A 10,944-nucleotide genomic window follows, 5' to 3' on the forward strand; every position below is an offset into this window, starting at 1 on the left:
AGACCCCAAAAAGTTCTGTAAGTACCACAAGGATATCGGCCACACTACCCTTGAGTGTTGGGTCTTGCAGGACGAAATTGAAGAATTGATCAGAAGGGGAAAATTCGACAAGTATAAAAGGAGCGAGGAAAGTCACCCCCGAGCGGATGACAAAGGAGAAAACCAGAATGCGAGTGGCTCCAGAACACCTCGCAATATCCTGACTATAATCGGAGGACCACACATCGCAGGCGACTCTCGCAAATCACAAGAACGATATGCCAGAGAAGCCAAAGAGAAGCCGCTTACCAATGTGAACAATCTTGGTGAACGACCAGAGAAGCTCTTCAAGAGAGAATGCGAGGACATTGTCTTTATGGAGAGCGATGCGAGATGGGTCCACCACCCGCATTCTGACGCACTTGTGATAGTCGCCAATATAGGTGGAGACAACGTCCATCGCATATTGGTCGACAATGGAAGTTCGGTGAATTTACTGAACTTCCAAGCCTTCAAGCAAATGGGGCTACAAGAAAAAGATTTGCGGCCAATGACATCGAGCATCTATGGTTTCACGGGAGATGTCATAGCTATCAAAGGGATGATCAAACTCCCAATCACTTTGGGAACTGCCCCAATAACTGCCAAGTCGATGGCCAACTTCGCAGTAATTGATCAATACTCAGCATATAACGCCGTAATTGGACGGCCAATTCTGAAGGAGATGAAGATCGTAACTTCGATCTATCATCTAACAATGAAGTTCCCTACTCCCTCTGGAGTAGGATCAGTGAGGGGAGTCCAATCTGACTCTCGAGAATGTTACAATGCAAATTGTCAAGCTCGCAAAAAAGGACGGTGAATGTTATCCACCTTTTGGACGCACCACCACCTCGCCAGGAGATCCTCAGGATCGAGGAGGTACCGCACATAGACAAACCGGACTTGGATCCGAGAATCCTTGATCACACCGCCGCAGCCCAAGCCGCGGAAGATACAATCGAGGTACCTATAGATCCTGTAGATAATAACAAGGTTTTAAAAATTGGTTCTAGATTAAACATACAGTTGCGAGAACAATTAACAACTTTTCTGAAACAAAATCTTGATATCTTTGCCTGGAAACATTCAGATATGGTCGGGATATCTCCACAGGTCATGTGCCATCGCTTGAACATTGACCCCGAAGTGCGAGGTGTCCGACAAAAGCGCCGCAAAATGGACCCCGCGAGGTACCAAGCGCTGAAAGAAGAAGTTGACCGCCTCCTTGCCTGCGGCTTTATACGGGAGTCATTTTACCCCGACTGGTTAGCCAATCCGGTACTCGTGCCAAAGCCCAATGGCTCATGGCGTACATGTGTTGACTTTACAGATTTGAACAAAGCCTGTCCCAAAGACAGCTTTCCTCTTCCTAGCATCGACCAGCTTGTCGATGCCACTGCAGGCCACGCACTTTTAAGCTTCATGGATGCATACTCGGGATACAATCAAATCCCGATGTACGAACCAGACCAAGAACATACCTCGTTCATTACTGATCGAGGATTATACTGTTACAAGGTCATGCCTTTTGGTTTAATAAACGCAGGTGCGACTTACCAAAGGCTAGTGAATATGATGTTCGCAGATCTGATTGGAAAGACAATGGAGGTATATGTTGACGATATGCTCGTAAAGTCGCAACATGCGGTGGATCATATCACGCACTTGCAGGCCATGTTCGACATATTGCGACGATATAAGATGCGTCTAAACCCCTTAAAATGCGTCTTTGGGGTGGGTTCCAGAAAATTCCTCGGTTTTATGGTAAATTAGCGAGGAATAGAAGCCAATCCTGCGAAGATTAGAGCGTTGGTAGAAATGCCGCCACCGACTAAGCCAAAGGAGGTTCAGAGCCTCACAGGCAAAGTCGCGGCCTTAAACCGCTTCATATCCAGATCCTCTGACAAGTGTAAAGAGTTTTTTTCAGATCCTGAAGGGTAACAAGAGGTTTCAATGGGATGAGAAATGCGAGCAGGCTTTTCAAGCGTTAAAAACGCATCTGGGGCAACCTCCAATTCTATCAAAACCGTTGCCCGGAGAGGTCTTGTCTATTTATTTAGCAGTCTCCAAGTATGCGATCAGTTCAGTACTTGTTCGCGAGGACCAAGGACGCCAGCACCCGGTGTACTACGTCAGTAAGCGATTATTGGACGCCGAGACGCGTTACCCTCAGATGGAGAAACTAGCTTTTGCCTTGATAGTATCCTCAAGAAAATTGCGACCTTATTTCCAGGCTCACAGCATTGAAGTTTTGACAAACTTCCCCTTAAGACAAGTTTTGGCAAAGCCAGAGGCATCGGGGAGATTATTAAAGTGGGCTATGGAGTTGAGTCAGTTCGACATCAAGTATAAACCAAGAACCGCGATCAAGGGGCAAGCCCTAGCAGATTTTATACTTGAGTTCCCGAGCACAGAGGTAGCGGTTGTAGAAGGTGGAAATGACATCACCATGATAGACAAAGAGGTATGGACATTGTATGCCGATGGGGCCTCAAATAATGAAGGTTCTGGCAGTGGGATATTGTTAATCAGTCCCAATAATTTCAAGGTACACGCTGCTCTACGTTTCGAATTCTCTGCATCTAACAATGAAGCCGAGTATGAGGCTTTAATCGCAGGTCTGAAATTGGCTCTCGAGATGAAAGTCGAATACCTACAAGCATTTAGCGACTCTCAAATCGTGGTATGTCAAGTAAGTGGAGAATACCTAGCGAGAGGCGGAAGATTGGTTAAATACTTAGCCATCGTTCGCGAAATCATTCAGAAGTTCAAACATGTAGTTGTGTCTCGAGTACCGCGTACTCAAAATGCCCATGCAGACGCCTTGGCCCGACTGGCCTCCACTAGAGAAGCCGAATTACTCGATGTAATTCCGGTAGACGTATTGTCTCATCCAACCATAGATCGAGAAACAATCATGGAGATCAATGACGTTCAGGAGATTACCTGGATGACTCCTATCCTCGCATACCTTGACAAGGGGCTCTTACCTAATGATAAAATAGAAGCAAGGAAATTGCGACAACGAGCAGCCCGCTATGTGATATATGACCAGAGCTTGTATCGCAGAAGTTTTAGTCAACCACTTCTCAAATGTATCAGTGGAGAAGACTGCGGTTACATACTGCGTGAAGTACACGAGGGAATTTGTGGCAATCATACTGGAGGTAATTCCCTTGCCTTAAAAATTATGCGGCAAGGGTATTACTGGCCAACATTGCGACAAGATGCCCTCGCATTTGCAAAAAGGTGTGATAGATGCCAGCGAATAGCCACTTACACACACCAGCCCCCGAGTAACCTCCATTTTATCACGAGCCCCTGGCCCTTTGCAATATGGGGAATTGATTTAATTGGCGAGTTACCCAAGGGAAAAGGCGGAGTCAAATATGCTGTAGTCGCGGTTGACTATTTCACAAAGTGGGCTGAAGCGAAAGCACTCGCAACCATCACTGCAACGAAGTTGCGCGAGTTCGTCTACACTTCCATCATCTGTCGCTTTGGCATTCCGCACAAGCTCATTTCAGATAATGGAAAATAGTTTGACTGTAAAGAGATGCGACAGCTATGCGATGATTTAGGAATTAAAAAAGCCTTTTCTGCAGTCGCTTACCCTCAAAGCAATGGGCAGACTGAAGCAGTCAACAAAATAATTAAGCACACCATAAAGGGAAAATTAGAAGACCGCAAAGGGGCATGGCCAGATGAATTACCGCAAGTCCTATGGTCTTACAATACAACCCCTCGATCTACAACTGGCGAAACACCCTTCTCACTTTCTTATGGGTGCGAGGCCATGTTACCAGTAGAGGTTGGGGCAGGATCCTTGCGCAGAGATGCTTTCAATATCTCGCAGAACAACGAGAATCAGTTGTTTTGCCTTGATCTTTTAGAAGAAAAGCGTGATAAAGCGCAACTACAAAATGCGGCTTATCAACAACGAACAGCAAGGTACTTTAACTCGAAAGTAAAGATAAAACCTCTGCGAGTAGGAGACTTGGTCCTTAGAAAAGTAATGCCAAATACCAAAGTCCCAGCTCACGGAGTCTTTGGAGACAATTGGGAAGGACCATACAAAATCGCAGATCAAATTGGTGATGCCACTTATCGACTCGCAACACTCGATGGAACCGCGGTTCCACGAGCATGGAATAGCGAGAGCTTGAAATTTTATTATCAGTAATATTCACGTTATTCAGTTATGATAATTCGAGTACTTATACTTAGATATTTTTTGTTCAAAATACTTCCTAAGTATAGGGGCATGTGTACCCGCATGTATTACTGATTGCTTGAATAAAATCACTTATTAAGTTTTTCGAGTAATTTGATTTACCGAGTTTTTCCTACTTTATTACACCAAGCTGTAATTAAAGTCGCATATATATATAATTGCATTCACACCAAGCTGTGATCAAAGTTAAAAATATATAAAATCGCAAGTACCCGTGTACTGCGTAAATATTAAAGTGTAAGCTATCCCCGCGAGGATAGAAATTTGTCCAAAAAGTAAGATAAATTTCTTTAAGTACAGAAGTGCGAGTACCCGTGTACCGCATATATAAAAAAAAAAGAGGTGAGAGTGAAATTAAACAACAGCGTAAGATAGAAAATAATCAAGCGTCTGGAGCAACGGGAGTAGTCTCATCAGGAGCAGCCTCGTCCGCAATCTTGCTGACGACCTCATTCTCGACCTCTTCAGCCTGTACTCCTTCGATTTCGTCCGGAAGGTCGCCTCCCCCACCTTGAGTCTGGGTAGGAGACATGGCGCGAAAGGCTTCAGCCATTTCAGCAGCTTCAGCTCCAAGCAGCGAGAAGTCGAAGTCAGGGACTTTGGAGAGAGTGGTATAGATGTAATCAGACACAGCCTGATCGTACTGTTTTTTCCCACTCTCTTTCTCAGCCTCCAAGTCGCGAGTCATCTCAACGATCGTTGTCTGCGACTTCTTGAGCTCGAGCTCCACCTGTTCTTTTGCCCTGCTGACTTCCTCGAGCTCCTTCTCCTTGGCCTTGTTGAGCTCCTCCATCCTCGCCACCTCTTGCTTCAGCTTCTTTATGTTTTCTTGAAAATGGGCGTTCTGCCTCTTCAGCGAATCAGTTTCCTTCGAAGGAGTAGCCGCGGCTTTCATGAACAAAGCCATGGATTGCACGGCCAGTTCAGTAGATCGAGAAGCAAGATCCTCGTAAGGAATCTCAGCCAGTAATTTTTCCTGCATGGCCAGAAAGTCGCGAGCACGAACAGGAGAGTCGATGACGACTTTCTTCCCCTTGTCCTGAGTAGTCTTAGCCAACTTCTTGGAGGAATCTGCAGCAAGCGAAGTCATCACATCGCTCTTCCTCTTCTGGGCAACGACCGGCGAAGTCGCCGGTGTTCCACCCTTTTGCTTGATCTTCAGGACAGGGGCAGACTTCAAGAAAGTCATGTCTGCAAGCACAAAGAACAGATAAGTAAAAATCACAATCCTACCCGTCAATTTATAGCAAAAGGACGAGTTACCTGAAGTTTGTCGAGGAGTTTGCTTAGAAAGACGTTTATCTATCCGCTCCTGCTGTTTCTCAGATGGTTCTTTATATACTGGCTCCCGTTGAAGACTCGCGTTCTCAGGGATCAGTTTGTGTTCTCGCAATTTGGCAGTCGTACACAGTAATCGCCAGTCGCGATCTTGTACCGGAAGACTCCCAAGAATTTCAGCTACCCCCTTCTTATTCGCGTCAAGCGTTGGTCGAGCTGGTCTATCTGCGATGACAACAAAAAAACGAGTTAGCAAAAGATCTCGAAAAACAAAGTAACAGATTTTATCTAAGTCAACAAATATGCGACATACTGGGTCTGCGATTAAAGTCGGTCCTGATCCCAGGAACCTTAAAAACATAAAACCATTTCGACTTCCAGTCGCCCATGTTCGAGACCATCCCCTCAACACCGTTTATTTCAGAAGTCGCCCATTTACTAAAGCAAAAGAAGCCATTATGAAGACCCACGCTCTTTATGTCATAGAAGTAACTAAACTCCTCTACTGACGGAGCCCTATGGGCGTACTCCATGTACATCGCATAGAATGCTAGAACAGTGCGATAACTGTTGGGTGTTAGCTGAAAAGGCGATACGTCATAACGTCTGAGAATGGCTGCGACGAAAGGATGAAACGGGACCGATACACCACATCGAAGAATGGGTATTGAGATGACCACGTCCTCTGTAGGGATGATCGCAGGGTTGGTGAACGGAAGATGCGCTCTCTGAGAGGGTTTGGGACTTTGAAACGCAAGTCGCAACAAATTCAACCTCACGAAGGTGGTGAAGTCAGATTTGACGACTCTCGAGACTAGGTCTTCGCATGAGAAAGGTTCGTTCAATTGGGAGTCGTCGACTGAGTCCGTCCCACTCCCTTTCGCTTCCTCTTCCTCCCCACCTGATTCGCGGACCGGAGTAGTCCATTCCTCCTCCACCTCCTCGACCTCGATGTCGGGAGCGTGCCTCGTATGGATGAGGTAGTCGCGTGCTGACACTGTGGATTCGCTATCTCGGATATCGATTGTCCCAGGTTCAGCGAGCTCCTGTACCATCCTCTCAATCTCTACAGAAGACATCGGACCTAACTCTATCTCCGCAGCCTCCATTTCGGAGATGTCCGTAGGGAGAAAACTATCCCTCTCTTGGTCCGATTCCCTGTCAAAGGCGCGACCTCCTGATCCGAGCTGCTGGCTATCCGATAGATCGCTCATCTGAAAGATAGAAGATCTTTTCAGCGTGATGAATGTGTGAAAAAATAAAGATAAGTGATCTCACCCGCAGTAGATTATAAAAGTCGCATTCGACAAGAAAGTCAGGCTCCATGCGAAAACTGACCCTCCTATCAGCATGCGAGAAGAAATGTAACTATCTTTGGGCGAGTAATTCACGCATCCTCGGTTGTGCGGTATACCTCCAGAAACGGCTGGGCGTATCCCAGTGACTCAAGAAGTATGCATTTTCGAGCATAACCCTGAAGTTACTGGGAGACACCCACCGTTTCGAGACAACCTACCAACCAAAGAGTACGATTATTCGAGTATTAACGCACGTCAACAAATGGCTGGGTGTATCTCAGTATCTCAAGGGACATATAATCGCATATATAGCCATTAGAATACTATGACACACCCACCATTTGGAATGGCAATTAATACTCTCACCACTCAGCCCGCGACATGTAAAGATCCTAAAAGGTCTAGTCAACAGTTAAGCGGAAATAAGTCTTGGAAATATGCGATTATTCAAGTTGTTCAACCGAATACCCGCGAACATTCAAATTGTTCATCCGAATGTCCGCGAGCATTCGAGACGTGAATCAGTGCCTATGAATTGTATACGGTTATGTCAGTTTACAGGTCCTACACTATGAATATTACCCAGTTTCATTGACCCAAAACACATAAATACCCACTAGCATACACTCCTAAAAAGTTTTCAAAAACATCCAAACCCAGAAAACAAAGCACATTTTCTCCAAAAACAGAAAGCGAAAATGCAGTGATTTAGAAGCTAACCTTTAGTTTTGATTCCTGCGGTTATTCTCGATCACTTCTGAGAATGAAAATGTTGTGGAAAGTGGCAGAAAATCTGGGAGTGGATTTTGTCTGAAGTGTATGCACTGGAGGGAAGTTAAGAGAAAAGAGGGAAAATGGGAAATTTGATTCGTATCAAAGCGTTTAAATACCCATATCCCTTATTTATTGGGATTGTGACACGTGGCAGCCAAAATGCCTAAGGTCGCCCAATCTAACGACCAACTATGGCCACGCCTACACGAAAACCGAAGAGTTTCGTGACGTGGCACCCTAAAGATAATGAAAATTTATCATTACAGCCGTCATTTTTCGAAACCCTCGATGGGACAACCAAAAGGTCACCTCCTCGTGACAACCTTTCACCTGTCTCTCGAGCAATAGTTTCCCTCAGTGACCGCTCTAGTCACGTCGCGAAACTAGGGGCATGTGTTATAGTGAGATTTCTCTCACCTAGAAACTCGAGACCAGACTCCTCTTTAAAAGGACACGTATATTCAGATTCCCAATGAAAGCTGAAATGTCCGTGAGAGACTTCTCGAAGTTTGGACCTCGCCCAGGATAAAACCAGCGAGATATTGCGGGTGCGACCTAATTCACACCGCATAACCATAATCCTCATCATGTAGGGTAGACCCAACTCGCATATGTCAGAACATGTGCGAGTGTCTCCCTCTATACCTCCGCGACGAGTATAAGGACCGATGCCCTATGAGGCAGTCTTGGTCCCAGCGACCCAACAGCCCTAACAGACCAATATAAGTTCGCATGTCCAGATGTTACCAGCTTCAACATGCGACGTCTACAACGGGCGATTACTTAAGGACGCAGACGTTCCAAACGTATGTGCGATCCTACGAGCTCAACAGACGGAACATGAACGGTCAACTCGCAGATGCGAAAGACGCATACGTTGATGAATTCAGTAACTGTCATACATTTATTAATGTTAACGTTGTTTGAGTTTAGTCATTGCAATTCAATGTGTAAATAACGGATTAACAATAAATGTGATCCTCATGTAACCGATTGGGCACCTGCTTTGTATATAAAGGGGTGATCCACCGTGAAAATGCACCTACGAATCCCTTGCTACAGTGGACTAAGCAGAACGAAATCTGACTGAACCACTATAATTCACCGTCTTGTTTATTTTTCCAGCTTTGTTGTTTACTCTCGCATTTCTATTCGAGTACTCGCCATTCTAGGTTGAATACTCGCATTTGTCATCTCTCAAATAATTCTCTCTTTTACCAGTTAAATTGTACTTTTTGGTGTTGCGAAATATCAGTAACAACAGCAAGTGACTAAGAGACCTGTTTGAATGGTCACTTGGGGGCACCCATACTATACAATGCATCAAACTAGCACAAAGAACTTATGTAGAGAAATTGTAATGCTTAGAATAAGCTACTAAACCTACCTCTAAGTCGTGCGGGCATACTTTGACTTGACAAAGTAAATTTAGACCCTAACTTGTCAAGGCCATAAGATGATATCCATGATTGAAGACCGCCTGGTCGGTCACACAATCCATAATAAAAAAGCAACAAGGTCAAGCAATAGTAGTGTTCAAAAATAGTGGGCCTATAGACCAAAGATACAAACATGAAGGCCTTGGGGCTAAAAATAAGTAGTGTTCTAAAAAGGCCATAGGCCACATGGAACATGAAAATATGTAGTGTTCTAAATGTAAAAGGCCACAAGCCATATAGAACATGAAAATATTGTCTATATTATACAAATATGATGTTGAATACTACTAATAAAAAAATATTGTATATGTCTGTGCAGGGGTAGGTGGAGCCAAGTTTGAAGCTACGAGATCAGGATTGTCAAATTCTAGGTTGGCCACAACATCACCAAGCTGGCCGACCACCTCCTCAGCAGGTGGGCCAGTTAGCCTCTCATCATGGTTCCTTGATGATGACCCCTCTCGATAGGCAGCGACCTGGTCCGCTTCCATCCAGCTCTCGAAGAGTGCCTTTCCTTAGGGCAACATGTTCTCCACAAAAGCCTCATTGCCCATGTATGACAGATTAGCTCTAGGGTTGCGCAACTTGAACTCATAAGTGAGTTCAGAGGACAAGTTAGCATACTCCTCCCTTATGGCCTGCTGGCCATCAAGAGCCTCCCTCAATCTCTCCTCATGCTCAGTAAATTCAGAGTTCAACCTAAAAGATAAAGGCAACTAATGAGGTGTTCTCCTTATTTTTGGCACCGAGCATGATCTCCAAGCCAGAAATCATGCTCTGTCTCTCAGCAATGAGGGCCTCCATCTCAAACATGGCTTTGTACTTTGCCATAAGGAAAGCCTCTAGGGTCTTCACCTACTCGCGAAAAGCATCCAAGAACCCCTAGGAGCTATCACGTACTAAGCTTAACTTAATTAAGGCTTGAAAACAAAAATAGACAACATCAGTGTCAAATTACAACACTGGTCGGCCAGCCCCTCTTTGGGACTGCTATGGCCGGCCAGCCCCTCATAGTTACATCCATGGCCAGCCATCCACATGCAACCAACCCCTTAGCCGGTCAGCTTACACAATGCTAGAAAGATGAACAAAGCTAAGAGTATAACTTACCAGAGAAAGGTCCCGAAGGCCAATAGAGTAGAGCCTATCTAGCTCGCCATCACCAAGCTCCTTGAGCTCTTCATCCATGAAAGGAAAATCTCTATCTATGCATTTATGGGCTGCCTTCACATCCCTCTGACCTACAGCTGACCCTACTCCTTTATCGAGCCTCTGAGCACCTTGGCCAGCCGACCGTGTCACATGCTGCCGAGTAGGTGCAGGCCTTGGTAGAGGAGGTAGAGACGACCCAGTAGTATCTCTTCCACGAGAAGTCTGGGCCACCTAAGCCCTCACTTGTCTTGTGGGCTCATCTGAAGGCCCCCCAGTGAGACCTCTTAGCCTGGAAGACATATCTACAGAAATAAAGTAGCAAAGTTAGATTGCAACTATAAAAATTCAATGCAAGATAAGAATATAGTGTTATCAACTATCAAATACCATCGCCATCAGAAGAGGAACTGTCAAAGTCCTCTATAATTGCCTTGTCCTTGCCTCTAAATGAAGGCAAGGGGCAAGCAGGTCCCTCAGAAGCCTGGCCTCTAGGCCTGATCCAGAGAAAAGCCTCAACAATTGGACCCCCACTGGCCAAGCGTCGGCAGAGGGCCCTCTTTTTTCTCTCCAAATTCTGTGCAATGCGAGACAAGGGTACATCATCATCTAAGTTAGGAACCTATCCATCTTCAGGACAGGTTCCCTCTACAGTTGGGGCTCCTGCAACCCCAAGAACAGGAGGATACAAACCATACTTCTAGAAGTTGGCCATGTTGGTCAACTAGAGTATGTTTCTCTGCTCCATTGA

General features: G+C 45.4%; 1 protein-coding gene across 1 annotated transcript; it reads right to left on the reverse strand.

Moving 5' to 3' along the window:
• Positions 1-4,637: 4,637 nt before the first annotated feature.
• LOC133036161 (uncharacterized) lies at positions 4,638-6,374 on the reverse strand. Its single transcript, XM_061112660.1, has 3 exons — positions 5,519-6,374; positions 5,139-5,446; positions 4,638-5,069 (listed from the first exon to the last, which is right to left on the reverse strand). Exons 1-3 carry the CDS (start codon positions 5,892-5,894, stop codon positions 4,638-4,640), a joined length of 1,116 nt encoding a protein of 371 aa, XP_060968643.1. The 5' UTR covers positions 5,895-6,374.
• Between the last annotated feature and the right edge of the window lie 4,570 nt (positions 6,375-10,944).

Source organism: Cannabis sativa, chromosome 3 (genome assembly GCF_029168945.1).
Source record: "Cannabis sativa cultivar Pink pepper isolate KNU-18-1 chromosome 3, ASM2916894v1, whole genome shotgun sequence".
Classification (NCBI taxonomy): Eukaryota; Viridiplantae; Streptophyta; class Magnoliopsida; order Rosales; family Cannabaceae; genus Cannabis; species Cannabis sativa.

Bases quoted from the DNA above. Each gene is read 5' to 3' on its own strand.
- LOC133036161 (XM_061112660.1), bottom strand. From the start codon at position 5,894: ATGTTTTTAAGGTTCCTGGGATCAGGACCGACTTTAATCGCAGACCCA. The intron at 5,447-5,518 runs GTAACTCGTCCT...TTGTGCTTGCAG, and splicing joins AACTCCTCGACAAACTTCAG to ACATGACTTTCTTGAAGTCT. The intron at 5,070-5,138 runs GCTACTCCTTCG...AACATAAAGAAG, and splicing joins CTTTGTTCATGAAAGCCGCG to CTGAAGCAAGAGGTGGCGAG.